General features: G+C 41.2%; 1 protein-coding gene across 2 annotated transcripts in view; it reads left to right on the top strand.

Annotated features, from left to right (window-relative positions):
- PLXNB2 (plexin B2) overlaps positions 1 to 18673 on the top strand; it is a 262562-nt gene that overhangs the window by 199946 nt on the left and 43943 nt on the right. For both annotated transcript variants that reach the window (XM_074870093.1, XM_074870095.1), the window contains exons 14-18: positions 4190 to 4282; positions 5471 to 5552; positions 10066 to 10238; positions 12329 to 12477; positions 15448 to 15556. In XM_074870093.1, coding sequence (XP_074726194.1) covers positions 4190 to 4282; positions 5471 to 5552; positions 10066 to 10238; positions 12329 to 12477; positions 15448 to 15556 — 606 coding nt within the window. The remainder of the gene's footprint in view (positions 1 to 4189; positions 4283 to 5470; positions 5553 to 10065; positions 10239 to 12328; positions 12478 to 15447; positions 15557 to 18673) is intronic.

Genomic DNA, 18673 nt, shown 5'->3' with positions numbered 1-18673 from the left:
CATTGTGAAGAGCTGTTTTTCTGCACAAGAGGAAAATCATTCCCTGCTTCTTTGATATAAGTGGAAGAGCCTATTCTCTCTCAAGAACAAATTCAGAGCAGGTGCATAATCTAGATGTGCTGAATTTGACTTCTAGAGGACCCTTTTCCTTCAAGGAGGAGAAACAGCAACAGGAACCCAAAAACTCCTTCACCTAGTTTATCATTCTGTGAATAAGCACGTTAATCTTTCCGAACTACTAGTAGAGAAAAGGGAACGAAAAAGCTTCTTCCCTTTTTTCTGTGAGGTATCAGTTACATTTAACAAAGGCAGAAACACATCCTGTGGATTGCATGCTTTGTCACGGGTAGCAGTGTTTTACAGTTTGCCTATAAACCAGACCTAGTACACATTTAACTTGGAACTGGGAAAGCTTGCATGGAATTCAAGTCTCTGTAAGAAGTAAGCTGAATGCAAAGGCCCTAGGCTGGAAAGATGCTGGAGAGCAACAAGTGTCAAATGATGTCAGAATAATTTTTCTTAGGTGAGAGCCGTGTGGGAACGTCATCTCTGTCATTGCAGCAGCTCCACATATGCTGGTACCGAGGTGCATTTTTAAGCCAAAATAATAATGCCTTCAGTACCAGGACTTCAATAGGCACACATAATGACTACAGCTGTATACACAGACCTCTAAGTATATATGAAAACAGACAAATAAGGCATGAAATAATTGATATCATACAGGCACTCATGCCTGTGAGGTCATGCTATCTGAAGCAGTTAACTTTGATTACTGAAAGTTCATTTGAGTAAGGGCATAACCTACACTCAGACTTTGGTAAACATTTCATGGAGGGCAGCGTGGCTCAGGAGAAGCCATGGATGGATATTTTGTAGACGTTGGCCCACAGCCCAAGTGCAAAATAGCATGTGGCTTCTCATGTGGAACAATTTTGCCACAGGTTATGCTGGGTATTATGGTGTGTTTGGAGCTAGCAGTCATGCAGCTATGAGCACATTTAAGGTCCTTATTGATTAGAACATTGGTATACATCCATTTTCCTCCTATTTTCCTTTGCTTAGAAAAAGCAAAAATGAATGTTCTGTTGTCGCTTTGAACTACTAGCTCTATTATCTTGGTTTAATCTGTGCTTTGCTTAAAAGGGCAATGCACAACCTGCCTTATCATGGGTCACTAAGTACACTAGCCAACATGATGCATATAAGCAGCTCTATTGGTGGAGATTAGCAGTGAAGGTTAGGGCTTACTCAGTGAGTAGGAGAGGTGGATGGCTTCTAAAACTGCTATTGCAAAACTGAGGATGGAAAGATAAGTTCACATGTTTCGTATTCATCTTCTAACTTGTGAACATTTACAGTACAATGAATAAATCTCCTCGTGAGCACTTCCACTGGAGGGAAATAGACTAGAAGAGGATAAGCTGTTGACTGTTTTTCTGCCCCTCCTTCCTCTGAAAGAATTTCAGTAGGAAGGAGAAGTAAATTCAAGCTGTTGTCATTCTCTTGGGAATAGCCTCATCCAGGACAAGTGGTTGAGAAGAGAGTTTAGTACTGATCAGTCATATTGCATGCAACTTCTGAGAGGCATTCTCCAGCTGACTTCTTGAAAGATTGGCACACTAGAAGAGACAGATGTCCCAGCATCAAGATAACCTTATTAGCCCTCCAAAGATTTTTGTTAAAAGTAATTTCCCATTTGGATTTGTCTTTGTCATGTGTGTCTGACATGTAACCCACTTCCTAGCGTTTGCTACATGTCTCTTCTTGCACACAGACTGCTGAATGTGAGCTCTGTGGCCTTCTGCTCAAGAGCCTGGTATAGCAACTCCTGATTTCAATTCACTTCAGGTAGCAGCTGTCACACACACCGAAGCTCTCCCCCCTCTCCCAGCGCCTTCTGTTAAGCATGTGGGAAAGCCTTACACAGCAGCAGCAGAATTTGAACACTTGAAAAATACATGATACATTGAAATATGTGGAGTAGAGAAAGCAAGGCAGCATTGCTCAAAAAAGGGATTTGTAAGGTGCTTTAAAGTTTGGAGCACGTAGCTGTTTTCTGTAAAGCAGAAAGGGCTATAAAACTTTCAGAAAAGGCTTTTCAGAGTTCAGTCAGTAGCTTATTTTCTATATGGAGTTGCTGAGAAGGAAGAAGTAAAAGGTCTGTTCCTCTCTATAACATAAACCTCCCACAGACTAGAGTCAGGCCCTTTACCTGGTTAAAGCATGTGCTCCTCATCTGCCCCAAACCTTGGTGGGCTCTTGTGTCCACTGCCCAACCTGTCACAGTGAAGGTGCAGCAGGAAAGGTTTCTACTGCACTAATTAGATAAATTTAGTGGCCCATGAGTTACCAGTGATTCGAGCTACAAATAAATAGGATAAGATCTTCATATGTGAGGCTTACTTAGATGACAGCAGGAGACAGCTTACTAACCCTTGGAGCGGGAGAGAGGAATCAAGTAACCATTATTTTTTTGCCATGTACTCCAAGACTCAAGCAGTTCTGGACAAAAGCAGTGACTAATTCTTTACATCCTCAGAAGGCATCAAAGTGAAGTTCTCATGAGGTTCAACAAGGCCAAGTACAAGGTCCTGCACATGGGTCAAGGCAATCCCCAGTATCAATACAGGCTGGGAGATGAATGGATTGAGAGTAGCCCTGTGGAGAAGGACTTGGGGATACTGGCGGATGAAAAATTAGATATGAGCCAGCAATGTGCGCTTGCAGTCCAGAAAGCCAATGGTATCCTGGGCTGCGTAAAAAGAAGCATGGCCAGCAGGCTGAGAGATGGTGATTATCTTCCTCCACTCCACTCTCACAAGACCCCACCTGAAGTACTGGTGTTCAGCTCCAGGGCCCCCAGTACAAGAAAAACATGGACCTGTTGGGCTCCAGAGGAGGAACATGAAAATAATCAGAGGGCTGGAACACCTCCCCTATGAGGAAAGGCTGAGGGAGTTCGGGTTGTTCATCCTGGAGAAGAGAAAGCTCTGGGGAGATAATTTTGTGGTCTTTCAATATATGAAGGGGCATTATAAGAAAGATGGAGAGAGACTTTTTACCAGGGCCTGTAGTGACAGGACAAGGGGAAAACGGTTTTAAACTGAAAGAGCGTAGATTTAGATAGGATGTAAGGAAGAAATCTTTTATGATGAGGGTTGGGAGACACTGGAACATGTTGCCCAGGGAAGTTGTGGCTGCCCCATCATTGCAAGTGTTCAAGGCCAGGTTGGATGGGGCTTTGAGCAGCCTGATCTAGTGAAAGATGACCCTGCCCGTGGCTGGGCGGTTGGACTAGAGGATTTTTGAGGGTCCCTTCCAACCCAAACCATTCTATGATTCTGTAAAGGCAAAGGTGGTCTTGTCCCCCAGTGAGTTCTGATTTCATAAGTCTTTACCAACAATACGGTCTGAAAATATCCTTATTTCTTTCTCTGATTCTTCTGGCAAAGCTCTTTGTGCAGCTGTCCTGTGGGCCAGAGCAGGAGAATGACCTCAGCACAAGAAACAGTGTTGTGGGGTGATGTGTTTGGCTTTTAGCCAACTCAGTTCCTTGATAGAATCACAGAACAGCCAAGCTGAGAGTTTTGCTAGTGCAGGGCAGGTCGGTATGTGCTGCAGCCTGAAGGCAGGAATGAAAGGATTTAGGGCCTAGGGAGAAGAGAGGGGGAAGAAGGTGGTCTATGAGACAGGAATACCCTTAAGCTGGTGCTGCCATCAAAGACTGTCCTGTGAAAACGCAGCTGGAGTCATGGTGAGGCAGGACAAACAAAGCCAGCAAGATCTGAGAGACGTTCATTCCAGTTTCCCATGTAATTCTTGCATTCCTGCTCTGCCCAGGACCCCCACAGAGAAAACCTTAAAGGGCAGTACTCACACATCTGTCCAGTATTCACATCTCTTGGCTTTTTCGTATTGCTCCCTAAAATGAAGTGCTATATATGTTCTTGCTTTATTTGTACTGCTTGGTGCTTCCACCTTTAGCAAATGTTGGAGGAATGCAGCAAAGTAGCAGATTGCGCTGACCCAACGTTTCACTAGCTTTGTTTTAGAAGATGACTTTAACGGGTTAGCCTTCTCCATTTGGCCTTAGTACCTCCAATGCTGAACAGGATATTGCCTAGTGATATTTCATTATGTTTGGTGATACTATATGAATTCTAAGCTGAATTTTTCTTTTCCATAGGGTAAAAAATTTGTGGTTGGAAACAGCCAATTTGAATTTGAAGCTCCTGTTGATGAATCAGATGAAGGAAAATTTTCATTCATGAGTAAAGAGGTAAATGCAAAAATAAGATTCCCTTACCAAATACTGTTCTTAGATTCCTGTTCCAGTGTCCACATGTGTCCAGAAATATACAGGTAATTTTGGTTTCCCTCAGAGAAGAAAATCACCTCTGATGGAGATTCCCCTTTGGCAGTAGCAGTCAAAGGCAGCAGCTTTGGCTCAGAGCTTCTGGGGTCTCCCCTCAAAGCCCTCGATCTTTCTGCTTGATTTCTCTATCTATGTAATCTATGGATTCATTGAACTGTCCCTGGAGGAATTCAGGACCGTTACTCTTTTATTCTTCCCTTTTTATGCAATCTGGTAAAATCATTGAGGATAAAATACGAGAATTTCAGAGCTCTCCCTCTCCACACTCCAATTCATTATCTTTCCCATTTTACATCTGTAAAAATGGGAATGGTAACAGTATGTTGTTGTTTGTCTACTTTCTAGCTATGCTTCTTTCACTCGGGTTTATTTTACAGAGAAAGAAAACAATATTTTAAAAAAATAGTCTATTTACCAACATCAAAGTTGGACTCAGATGTTACTCTGACTTTAACTTTTAAGTCTTATAGGCTTACTAACAGAGCAGTTTTGAGAACTAATTAGCATTTATGCGGCATTTAAGCCTAGCACAAAGCATTTGCTTTATAAAGCCATTGTATTTTTCTTTGCCTTTTTCCTTCCCACCAGTTGTTATTGCTGCTGTTTTTCAACATGAGCAGAAGTTCATGTCTTGGAGCATGTGAACCTTGTGCTTTGGCTATAATGAGGGGGTTGCACTGCAAAAGATGCAAGAGATTTCCCCTCCATGTGGTGCGAGTCTGCCATGTCCACAGAAGTAATGGGGCCAGATGGTGTGGGAAGGGAGAACTCGGCAGGGTCAGCAGCTATACTTACTGAATCTGAACAGTACCTTTGCACTTGGATACTTATAACCAAATGTAAATTGAATTAATGAAAAGCAAGTATTCAGATATTGCTGTCCCTTGGTACTTGAAAATTCTGATTGTGAAGAATTAGGTTCATTAAAACATTTTTCCATAAATGTATTTGTCCAAGATGAAAAAGAGACCATAAGGTTTGGAATAGTTTCTAAAACCTTCACAGCTCTGATTAACAAGAGCCATAGAAAATGCATGAAATTAACCTTGCCAAGTGAAGGTATAAACATCTCTATTGTGTCATCTTTTCCAGTTCTCCTATAGTGCAAATGAGACCCTACGACTTAACTTATCCATAAGAACAGATAAGGTCAAGATCGACAGCAAACTGATGGGTAAGTATAAAATACAGGATTAAAGGAAGATTAATTACAGTAAACAAATCTCTCCCTTTATAATTTGGAGTGATGTGAATAAGAATTATAACTCTGTAGGTCTTACTGTTTTGAATGAAACAATTAAATCTGACAGATAAAAAGTTATTAATACTAAAACCATGAATTAAACATCAGTGTTGTATATAGTAAAGGCTGTTTTAAATATGCTACCATTATTTTGCTACTATTATATGAGGTCAGCCTCACTTCTGTGCCTGGGAAGATCATGGAACAGATCCTCCTAGAAGCTATGCTAAGGCACATGGAGGACAGGGAGGTTATTCCAGACAGCCCACATACCTTCACCAAGGGCGAGTCCTGCCTGACCAATCTAGTGGCCTTCTATGATGGAGTGACTACATCAGTGGACAAGGGAAGAGCTACAGATGTTATGTGTGGACCTCTGTAAGGCCTTTGACACAGTCCCCCACAACATCCTTCTCTCTAAATTGGAGAGATACGGATTTGATGAGTGGACTGTTCAATTGATAAAGAATTGGCTGGATAGTCACATGGCTCAATGTCCAGATGGAGATTGGTGACAAGTGGTGTCCCTCAGGTGTCTGTACTGGGACCAGTATTGTTTAATATCTTCATCAATGACACAGACAGTGTGATGGAGTGCACTGTCAGCAAGTTTGGAGATGACACCAAGCTGAGTGGTGTGATTGACATGCCTGAGGGACAGGATGCCTTCAGAGGGACCTGGACAAGCTGTGCATTCTGCAATACACAGAAATGTTCAGTGTGCTTTCAGCTCATTACTTTATTCATTTATTTCTATGGCAAAAAATATATATATATTGTGGTTTATAGCACAAAGACTTGTTCTCTGATATAATTTCCTTTATAAATATAAATTTCTTTATTTATTTCAATGTACAACAATGAAGCAATTATGTCTGTGAGCTTAGTCCTGAGCTGAGGTGAGGAAGATCCATCAAAATCAGTGGAGCTGTTCTCTGGGAGTTGAGTCCTACCTTACACTCCTTTGGACTGAAGTTTAAGGCATAACGTTGCAAAAACTGAGAGGCAACACACTTGTTACTTGTATGATGAGTCAACATCAGGAAAACTAATACTGTTCCCAAGTAATTTGCCCTGCAGATTAAATCCTTAGACCATATTTTTCCATCTGTACAATATTTAAATTTATTCCCTTTCTTATTGGCAGCATAGGAGTATGTTTTTAGAAGATTTTCCCTATGGCTCTGTGTGCGGTGTTGAAAGCACTTAAAAGAGGACCTGACATGAATGTTACAGGGAGGTCATATTACAATCTCACACTGTCTTAATTTCCATTCCAAAGGCTGTGGTGTTTAAAGCTGCAGAATTTTGACCAAATATCCCCATCATCTTTTTTCCAAGTCTGGGAAAAGCATTGAAAAAAAGAAGTAGCAAAATTATCAAAGAAATGTTATCATTCAAATTGAAATATGCAACCCTTGCAAGAGGGGAATTGAAAAAATATCAACAAATGTCTCCTTTTATTATAAAAGGGGGGTTTTTAATCCAAATTCTCTCCTGCTTTTAAATTTCCTTGCCATATGAAATCCAGAGCGTAATGTTTTTTATGCATCTTGAAAAGAATTGGCTTTGGGTATATGGTTGCTGCTGAGAAGCACCTTTGAACCTGCCAGTGAAAGAACCCTTTCTTTGTATAGCACTTAGTGAATACTAAGTTATGATAGCATTTTTACATCTCAAGCCATCAGGGGTTCTGAACAGTATGAAATCCAATATATCCCTTTTATCCTTTGTCCTTTTTATCAATGATTTCACAGCTGGTATCTCAAGGTGATGGATAAGAGTCTGAATCTAATGAGTGGCTTGCTGCTGGTACATTTAATGAGCTGATCAGTGAACAGGAGGAGTGTTTAGTGCTTTAAGGCCGTAGCTTTCTCCGTTCATTTATGCAGCTGGATGTGGGGGACTTCAAGATGTTGCAGCACTGACATTGTTTACTGAGGGCTGGGATGAAAATCCCTGTCCAGCCGATGAAAGATAACAAAGTAATTCAGTAAGCATATTCCTGTGCTGTACCAGGTGGCCGTGTGGTGGAGTGGGTGGGAAATGCAGGGTTTAGGAAGGCAAGGGGAAGATTTGTTTAACAATATTATCTGCTCAGGTTCCTGTGCGGTAGCAACCTTTCAGAGTGGCGGATTAAGAAAGCAATCTGGTTCCTGCAAAAGCAATTCACAGCATAGATGCAAGGAAACTTTTCCTTGCCACTGCCCGCACCATCTCTTCTTATAAAAGCAAACCAGGGCTGTCAGTCTGGTGCTTTTCCCCAGCACTAAGTTCACATCCAACATACAGAATGGTTAACACACAAACCGTTGAAAATACTGCTTGGGTTATGTTTGTTGCTCAGTGACTTCCATATTGATGTGCTCAGTATATGAAGCAAATGATGCTACTCCTGCTTTGTGCTCATTGATTCCTTGAGACTTCAAGATAGGGGTTGAATCAAATGGGTGCTCTTTCTCATTGATTCATTGTTACAAATGCCAGAGTCCCTCAGCTTTGCATACACCTCCAATGATGTCTCAACTGAGTTTGTGCTGGTAAAGCTACTTGAAATCAAGTGGATATGCTGATTAGATATAAGAAGGATTAAAACCAGACTTCGTCACTGCATTGACTCTTCAGTGTAAGGGGAAGAATAAAAAAGTGCTATTCTATTAAAGACTAGCTGTGAATGCTGAGGTTTTTAAATATGTAGAATTTAGGGGAAAACTGCCCTTATGAGGTTATATGCTCTCATGCAAGTGGCAGAGAGACTGTAGCCAAGTTTGGGGCATCTGTAATATTGTTTATGCCTAGCAGGGGAATAAGGGCACTGCTGAAAAATAGTGGAAAACCATCATTGTCATTTTACTTTTTCATTTTGGTAGAAATCTGACATGGTAGCCTCTTGGAATTAGATTTAAAAAGCTACTGCTGATGGACTGGAAGGTGGTTTCACCAATGTCCTTCTCCTCTGAGTCCTGCTCCTCTGAGAATAAAAGCTTTCTTTAAATAGATGTTTTTGATGGCCTTTACCATATGCAATCTCAAAGGGATTTATCCTAGTCTCTCTTGCCCACATCTGATCACCTCTGTTTACTTCACTTTGCTTCCTGCATCTTTAAGGATGAACCTCCTTTGAAAAAAAAACAGTGTCACTGACAGTACCAATTCTTGAGACTTAATGAGCACATAAAACAGCTCAGCACTACTGGAAGGGGGAGATGTTGAGTCTCTGTCTTGTGCTCCCCACTCCCATCTGTGAGCACATTTAACTCTTGAAAGAGCACAGGAGGAAACCTGGATAGTTTTCTGCTGTTCTGGTACGTAAAGTTGATTTACAAGAAGACTCAACAAGTGCCAGAGCCTCGGTGGCAGAGGATGAAAGGCTGTGCAGCTGATAAAAAAGAGCAGCAAGGAGTAGAGAGAAGCAGGGATGAAGGGAAGGAGCAGAAAAGGAGGGAGCAAGAAGTTTCTCTCTTTACAATAATCAGCTCACCTTCCCAGGGAGGCACAGCACTCACACACTGAGTAATCTGTGCAACTTGCACCCTTCCCCTAGAGAAACGTGTGGCATCTCTTCAGTCTGTTTTCTTCTGGGCTAGCTCTCAAGTGCATCTCCAAATGTTTTCTTGCAAGCCCAGGCTTTCCGTATGTTGCTGAACCACCCAGCTATGTCTCAAGGCTTTGCATCTATTTGAGAAAATTCATTTTGTTCAGTGGCTGCACATTATGCTAGAGATTGATGGGGGCCAAAACAAGCTTGGTGTCTGGGACAACTGGTGTGTGATTCATCAGTGTGAGAGGCATGACTGTGAGACCTGATTTCTTGGCTCAGAAAAACTGGAATTAAACCCCACTACAGAGGAATAAAGCACACATCAGGATGGCAATTCAAGACAAAAGCAAGAAAATAGAGAAGAATGGAGAAATAGAGATATTAACTTGAACAAAGGATAACACTTCATTAAGTGTTAACTTTCTATTTGGCTCAGGCTTTAGCAACGGCCTACAAAGGCAGCTCTCTTCCTTTAAATATGCAACTGGCAGAGGTCCCATGCCAGCTGATGTTTGTCCCTACTGACACCCGTGCAGTTTGTACCCTTCCATGTCTGACTCCTGGTATGCCAGGAGGACCTGTTTGTTTCAACTAGGTTCATTGAGGATAGTCAAAGAAAGGACTTTGTACTTAAACATTTTGACAATGCGTGAGTGACAAAAATGCATTTGGTTCTACTTGATAGTTTACTCATACTCTGCACATGGATAGATTTTAGGTTTTTCCATACAGGGAAAAATACAGGTTTATCTCATCATCACTCAGGGTTAAGTACAGAATGTGTATATTCTTCACACAACTCAGCTGAGCTTTGTACATAGGATTAGTTTGCCTTCCTATAACACACTGAATATCCTTAAAACAGAGGAAAATGTCTAAGTGCATTTACCGTTCATATTTCAGTGACTCTGTACAACTGCTCATATGGACGAAGCGACTGCAGCTTATGCCTCGCGGCCCATCAGGACTATAACTGTGTCTGGTGTGAAGAAGATGGCAAGCCCAGCAAGTGCGTTTATGAAAAACTCTGTCATGCTCCTCCCACCAACACGTGTCCTCATCCAGAAATCACTCGTGTAAGATTGCTTTTTTCTCTCCTTACCAGTGTATTATCTTTCAGGAGAAGGCATCCAAGCAAGCTCATACTGAAAGGCAGTTTTTTTCCTAGGGTGTTAAGTAAGCCTCTGAAATAGCTGCAAGGAAATAATGCCAGTAGTGATGTGTGTGAGAGATTTGTAAAGACTCAGAATAAGAGACTGAATGGAGTCTTTGAGACTCCTTGTTTTTCAAGCCTTGTCCTCACTGTGCCAGAAGCCAGGCTAGCAGTGTATGCTTAAATGTGGCACTTGATTCTTGGGAATTAGCATGGATTTTTTTCTCTCCTGAAATCCTTTCTACCTGAAATATGTCTATAAAAGAAGTTCACTGCTCCTGGAGCTACAAGCACTTAGCAGGCTCATTAACAGGCTTCAAACTAGACTTTTAAGTAGTATTTAATAAGGGAGCAGGTTGTTTCTGCGTCACAATGTGTTTTTCAGGTGTCAGTGATATTTTCCAGTCCACACCAGAATCAAACGCAAGGCTATAGAAGTTGAATATAAGAAGTCAGAGCGGCCAAATATGCACCCCTGACTTACTCTGCAGTTGAAGCATTCACCCAGGGTGAGGGAAGAGTGTTGTCCATGTTTTGGTGGACCAGTAGCCAAAACAAGAAGTGAATCCATGTCCTTTTCAGCAACAAGCCAAATGCTGTTTTTCTGGGCATAATTGTTGAGAAAATAGTGATGCATACTTCCACTGGGCAAATCTAAATAGTTGTGACAGTGCTATCAGTTGAAATTCAGACACGCCATTTGATGAGAACACATCCCAAGCTATCACAAAATGTGGTAACTATGACAGAGGTTGAGAGTCATAACAGGGGTGTTTCAGTCAATAGATTCAGTCAAATCTCAACAGAAAGTGTGGAGAAGAATAGTTGTGTGCTAGCTGTACCCAGATAAAGATGATTTGAGTGGGAAGGAAAAGGAAATAAGAAAAACAAAAGTGTTTTCACCTGAGATACTATATGTACATGATTGTGGATTAAATACTAAATACTAAAATATACAAATACTACATTCTAAAATATTCAAAGATTTTGTTAGCTTCAGATTTGAACAAAATATTTGGCAACATCTACACAAACCGTTGAGTCATTTTTCAGCTAGTTTATTTATGGGTTGAGTGCAAAGGAATGGCCAGCAGGCAGAAGTTTTAGGAAGTTGAACCAGTGGGAAAACAGAGCAAGTGATTCTGGAGTTGGGCTGGTCAGCACGCAGCAGCAGCCATGTCTCTGTTCTCAGACTTGCTTAGATCTAAGAAACTCTTGATTTTGATGGAGCAGATATTAAAGTCCAGACTTTCAGAAGCTGTACTTGTTTGGCTTTCAATTACTGCATTTGGGACCGTGCAACCTCCCTCTTCTCAATAGTAAACTTCCAGCCCTCCAGAGCTCAAGGCCTGAAAAGGTCTTGCTGGACATACTCCAAATATTACATAAGAAAGCAGGTTAGTCTCCCTACAAATATTCAGAATTCAAGTGCCTGTTTGGGCCATATTTCAACCTGAGAAGTCCACTGCAACTGCAGGATTTTCTCAATTCTCATTTTAATTGCAAATTATTTAATTAGCATCAGTCCACGTACTACAGCATCCTACCATTTGATGCAGTAAGGAAGATCAGGGGACTAGAGGAGGACACTATGTGGAGCACCACTGTGTGTTAGGAAAGTGCACTGTTCTGATGTGAACCTAAGGGGAGAAAATCATGGTAAAAATGCTGGAAAAGCTCTGTGGAATGTGAGAAGAGCCCTATCCATTTGCTTTTCAAAATCACAGTGCTTCAGTGGAGGAAGCAAACGTAAAACAGAGTAAACACCAGACAAGAGTTTTGTACATAACAGTCTGTCACAGGAGACACAAAATCTGCAGCTGATGAATCCTGGTTCTGATTAATTAACATTAAATGTTACATAATGTGTTTTTATGGGGGTCCTACAAGAAACATCTTTTGCATTTCAAGTGCAGGTAAGTCAAAGTAGCTTTAAATAATATGGAAGAGCAACATGGTCGCTGCAGTATTTAATTTTGCTTTTTTTTTTAACTTTCCCTCATGCAAACACAGATTGAGCCAAAAACTGGACCACTAAGTGGTGGAATTCTGTTGACCATAATGGGATCTAATTTGGGAATAAAAGCAGAAGATGTAAAAAATATAACGGTGGCAGACAAGGAATGTCTTTTCAAAGAGGAATTCTACTCTGTTTCCACAAGGTAATTGCTGGATATCTTTCACACGATTTTAGAAGAAAAAAGTAACTTCTGTGCATTTTCAGGAGAAGATGATCTTCCTGTAGGTATAAAAGGTTCTCAATAGAAGAAAGAACTAGTGCGATATACCTGCAATATTTCATAGTAACATTTCTAAGTCTTTATTTAAAATTGTTATGGGTTCTAATACAGCAACAAATTTACAGTTGCGTACTACTATCCTGCTTCTGATTGATTGAATTTTTTTTCCTTGAAAAACTTTCATAAACTGTTACTGCAGATATCTCAAGATTATTTGGTTTTGAATTAAAGACATCATAGGTGTGCATCTAATCATTAAAATCTTTGCTAAATCTGAACCACAGTGCAGCCAAGCATAAAGATTTATAGGAAAGCAGGCAAAGCGAGAGGAAGCTTAAATCTTTTTGGTTTAGTCCAGCCACAGAGTTTCTTTCCTGGGGGCAGGGAGGAAGCCCAGAGTTTTGGTTTAGCTTTAGACTACTAGGGTTCATCACGGAGCCAACAAGTCCATGGATGTTGAATTGCCTAAGCAGGTTGGTAGATGTTTTGTGGATTAGTTGTCACACTCTTAAGCAGTGCCAAAAATTAAAACGAAGTGCCTAACTCCTTCCAGGTATCTAGGTGTTTGTTACAGATTATATCAAGGATCTAATGTCAAGAGGGAAATACCCTTTTGATATTAGCTGATAAAAAGCATAGCATGAAGGTTCAGTAGTAATATTAAGAGTAATGACATATTTTAAGCAATGTGATTTTTTTATTCACTTTTGATATTTAAAGCTGCAATTGAAACCTTAGCTTTCTTTCCCTTCAGTTAAAGTGTAATACAGTAACTTTTGCTATTTCTGTAGCATGTTTCGAAAGGGATTTTGAAGATACCTAAGTGATTTTTTTAGCTTTTGAAAAATGTTTAGCTTTAATCAGTTTGTGGATCAGGCATTTAGAAGCTTCCCAGGCCCCTAGGACTTAAGAATGTGTATATAGCTATATGTCTCTTACTGCTTCCCAAATCCACTGCCATCACTTGTGCGTTTACATGTGCATCATCATCCACAAAATTCCCAACTCTTTTACAGTCATCTTTTCCCATTCCCTGTTTTCAGTGTTTGCAAAAGCTGCACTGAGTTGCAGCATAACCTTACAAGAATTTCCCCAGCCTCTTGGCTTTTTCTAAAGCTTTTTGATATTTTTAAATACATGGAAAGGAGCCAGAACTGAGATGACTGGTTCCTTGTATCATAGCAACATTACTGGTTTCCTAAGCTCTGCCAGTGTGGTAATGGGTGAGAACAAATGCAACTTGCATAATGTAATTTATCAACAAATTAGGGGGTTTTGAAGGATGTTCTTCATTAGGGAAACCTTGAAAAAGAAGTTATTCAAAATGTCCAAATAGATGTCTATAATTTTCTGTCTTTATCTTCCTCCATTCTTTTGTTTTATTATTACCTTCTTTTATTTAATTTAATTTTTAAAAAAAGAAAGTAGTAAGTGCCTAGTCTTGCTCCCCTATCCTTCTGCAGTAAAAAGCTAGTCATTTTTAGGAGACAGTTGCTCCCATGAGCAGAAGAGCAGTGAGATTTAAGGCACTTAAGGCTGCTTTTGGCTCTGTGGTGATTTAATTGTTGGCCTTGGAGAAGTCATGTTCTCATTCTTTGTAGTTTTCCATTTGTAATGTGGGGGAAGGGAGGCAATGCCAACACTGGGGAGGGGAGGGAACTTTTCTGTTAACCATGCTACAGCGTTTCCCCCACACACGCCCCCCAGCCCTGGCCTTCAACTGCTTTCCCTAGCTTAACATATGGTAGAAATTCCTCCAAAGGCACCGTTTCCTGTTTCTGCCTGACAAGAAGATACAACTTCCAAGAATACAGTAGAGAGATGATGAGGAACAGACTCAGGCAGCCATACACATGCCAGGACATGCAAGAATTTAGAGAATTTTGTCCATTTGCCAGTACCCAGACAGAAAAGTCTGGAGTGATCTGCAGAGGGACTTGACAATCCTTTTATTATAAGTCCCGGTTTAAGTACATTATACCCAGTAATTTGGGGTTGTTGTGGGTTGTTTTTAATTTGAGGGATTTTTTTTAAGCAGTCATGCACTGCTTAAGGAAGAATAGCAACAATCCTGGAGGGAAAGAGCGAATGAAATGAGCAGTGATCTTCAGGGTGTGTCCTGTATGAAACTGTCTGCCTGCACAGGCTGCCAACATTATATACCTCCTTATCTAACTGTATTATCAGCTCTCCATTACACGTTTGTCCCAGTTTTCAAGTGTGTCAAGTCCTTATTGCATTTACATCCTTGTATTCTGTGGATCACCTGTTTGAAACAAAAATTTAAACACCCTACCTATCACTCAGCAGCAGTGTTAGTTACGGCAGTATTTTCTTGGCCAGTGTTCCTTGACCTCTGATTTTGCGTGGGTTATCTGAGGATTTATTTTCAGAGAACAGTAATTCTAAAGGGGTTTTGATTGTAAGTGTGAAAGTACAGTAGTTTAACAATGAAAGATAGCAGGATGCACAACAAAAGTATCAGCAGCTAAAACACACAGGTTATAAGATAGCTGATGATCTGATTCTTACATCAAGGGGGGTGAGGTCCTTTGGTTTTTTGACATCACAAGGTCCAATAAAAACCTTGTGTAGGGTAGGAGAGGTTCATCTCTGACTTCTGGCCTGAATTGGAGTCTTCTGTAGAAGGCACCTCTACTAACAGACTGCTAAAGTAGCTGCTGTGTTCAGTGCTCAGGTTTCAATTTTACCTACCTTTAGACAGAAGATTAAACTATTCTTGTGTGCTTCTGCTGGGAATCTGAGGCAGCCTTCAAGTACCTTGTGTAGGATAAAGCACTGTTGCTGGCAGTGTGTGTGGTAGCTCACATAGATTGCATTGGTATTGCAGCTATTACTTCTAACGGATAAACTTGCATTCTTTCTTGATAGGATTGTATGTCAAGTTGGACCGATGAATGAACCAAAACAGGGTCAAATTGAAGTTAACATCAACGGAAAACTAGGTAAATCACCGAGTGAAGTGCTGTTTACATACCAGGTAAGTGCATTTTTTTTTCAGAGGCATGTTTTATAGCTTGTACATGACTTAAGTTAGAAGTTTACTTGTTAAGTGCAGAATCACTTGAGTTTGCCTTACAAGCTTTGTTTCTTCAACTGTCATTCAAGTATATTAGAAAACACTTAACTTGAACATTTCTTTATACAAAGGGTGTACCAAAAATCTATTCTGATCAATAGATCCAGAGTCTTAAAATAGGATGATGTTGTGGGCAATCCAAGTTGAAAAGTTGTGGTAGAAAAGAAGCTGTAATAAACTTACTCCGTAGTGACATAATATCTCTTCAGTGTCACTACTGAATAAAAAAAAATCAGCACTTCAAAAAATCAGGTATTCTTTAGATGCACAGTTGGTGCACTATTTTAATCACAGTGTTTAGTCTAGCCAATGTTCTTAATTACAAGAATGGATGCAGAGCAGCTGAAGAATAAGTAATGAAGGTACATTAATTTTTTAATGATTTATTTCATTCAAAAATACAGCATGCAGAGCCACAGACAGAGTGATGTGTGTTCATATTACACATGTGCTTTGTTCTCAGTGTCACTATGAAGGAGAATTTCATTTGTGTCTTTCCTTTACCCTAAATGTGGCGCTAGGTTATAGCTGGTCTAGCACGTGGTTTTAGCAGCAAGTAGTTTTATCTGTATCTATGGGGTCTTCAAAATTTATAAGAGCCTGTGATAGTTGAGAGGTTTAAATAATCTCTGTCCTCATATTGATACTTCACATTACACCTATAAACTGTTAAGTCTATAAAACACAAAGGATGGGTTAGGCTTTTATCTTCTCCATTATTTAAACTTCTGTCTCATTAATTCTTGATATCTTGTGAAAAGGAAAGGAAGGGAGTCGGCAGTAAGCAGCGGAATAAGTCAAGAATGACATTCAACTGAGAAGAGGGTATTCTTGTTTTTGCAAAACAGGCTAGAAGTGGTTTTTCCATAATTTCCAAGCAAATACCTCCTCTCCCTGATGATATCTCTGCAAAAAACACCCTTTTTGCTTGAAAATGTCCTCTGTTCCTTTGTGGAAATGTAGGTTATAATTAAGTCTTTCTTCATCAATCTCATTCATCTTAACCAGAGAACAACAACATAATTTCCTGTGCTTATGTTTGTGGTCTCTAGGACAGAGGCTATGACAGTAAACCCTACATGAGGTGAAATTTTGACATGAACCCATGGTGTTTGTTATATTTTACACCAGTTCTCCTATGCTTCTCCTGTGTGTCAAGATTCTCCCATGGTTTGCATGAGAACCACATGAAGATGTTACGGAGTGGGTTGAAATGTAATCTGAAGCCCCCATGTAGGCTTCAAAGCCTGTCTGTGAACTTGTTTTGGTGTGATTCCCTCCTCAGCCCATCTTGGAGGCAAGATAAGCAGCCACAGCTTTTGGCTACTTAAGGGAAAGATTCTTGATGGCCCATCAGTGAGACACTAGGAGAAGCTGCTGTGCACAGGCTTCAACCAGGTGGATGTTTTCCTGCAAGTCCAAGACTCCCTCTGTGCCAATCTCTGCCTGCATTGAGGTTACTGAGATATCAGATACCTAAGCTAACTGCTGATAAAGAGTATTTTTATTTACTGCAAAAATCTTTTTACTCTATTTACAAAATGCGTAGCAATGGCAAGTGGTACAGTTCATGTCTTAAAGCTGGTGAAATTGGTTTCTAGTTTCATTTCTCTCTGTTCCACGAGAAAATGAAGCCAACGGGGACTGCAGTAGTGTCATGGCTTGAGTCCAGAGGGGAACTGAGCATCATGCATCTGCTCACTCACCCGTTCCCCCTCAGAAATGGAAAGGAGAAAATAAAGCAAAAGGCTCAGGAATTGAGATAAGGACCGGGGAGGGTGACTCACCCACCCATTGTGGTCAGGGGCAAAAGACAGACTCCTTACGGGAAGAAAAAAAACATCAGTTTAATTCAAACAACAACACTTAACAATCAAACAGAGTAGGACAGTGAGAAGTATTGACACGTCTTAAAAACACCTTCCCACACCCATCCCTTCTTTCCAGACTCACCTTTGCTCCCGATTTCTCTACCTCCTACCCTCCAGCGGGACAGAGGGACAGGGAATGGGTGGGTGTGGTCAGTCCCACCACTCCTTCCTCTTCAGGAGGAGGGCTCCTCGCACTCTTCCCCTGCTCCAGTGTGGGGTCCCTCTCACAGGAGACAGTCCTCCACAAACTTCTCTGACATGAGTGCCTCCCACGGGCTGCAGCTCTTCACAAATTGCTCTAGCCTGGGTCACCCCTGTGTGTTGCAGTTCTCCCAGTGCCAAACTACAGCAGTGGGGGCTTCCCACAGAGTCACAGCCTTCTTTGGGCACAGCCACCTGCTCTGGCATGGGGTCCACCACGGGCTGCAGGTCGGCATCTGCTCCACCATGGACCTCCATGGGCTGCAGGGGGGCAGCCCTGCTGTCTCACCACAGGGTACAGGGATGTCTCTGCTCTGGCGGACCTTCCCCCCCTCCTCCACATCATTTCTTCCACTGACCTCAGTGTCTGCATAGGTGTCTCCCTCACAACCCCTCCTCACAGCTCCCACTCCTTCTCCCAGGTTCCCCTTCTTAAATATGTTATCACAGAGGTGCGTCCACTGTTGCTAATTGGCTCGGCCTTGGCCAGAGGCAGGTCCAACCTGGAGCCAGGAGAGCTTCAAGAAGCTTCTCACAGGGACCACCTCTGTAGCCTCCTCCCCTGCTACCAAGAACCCCTGACACACACACAAACCCAGCATAAGTAGGATTAAAGTCAGTACAGGGGCGTCACATTCACACACACCTCTGCAAGTGTAACATTAGAGCTTTTGGCGTGAGAACAGATGATCGGAGCAGATGATCACGTCAGTTGATGTTGTCTTAAAACGTACAATCTTGTTTCACTGCTGTTTTCAGGCATTTCTTTGGTGACTTCTTTCAGCAGACATGCGAAATCTGTGCTTTGTTTAAAACCTCTTCTATTCAGTATATACAAAGGAAAGAAAATACTCTTCTTTCCAAGAGCCTTCCTAAAATAAATCTTCTATTATGTATTTCCCCCTTTCTTTGGCACATTGTCTGTCTACCCTCCTGCTAGTAATTA

Source organism: Strix uralensis, chromosome 5 (assembly GCF_047716275.1).
Source record: "Strix uralensis isolate ZFMK-TIS-50842 chromosome 5, bStrUra1, whole genome shotgun sequence".
Lineage (NCBI taxonomy): Eukaryota > Metazoa > Chordata > Aves > Strigiformes > Strigidae > Strix > Strix uralensis.
Note: the sequence above shows the minus strand (reverse complement) of the source record. Positions and strands in the feature narration are given on the sequence as shown.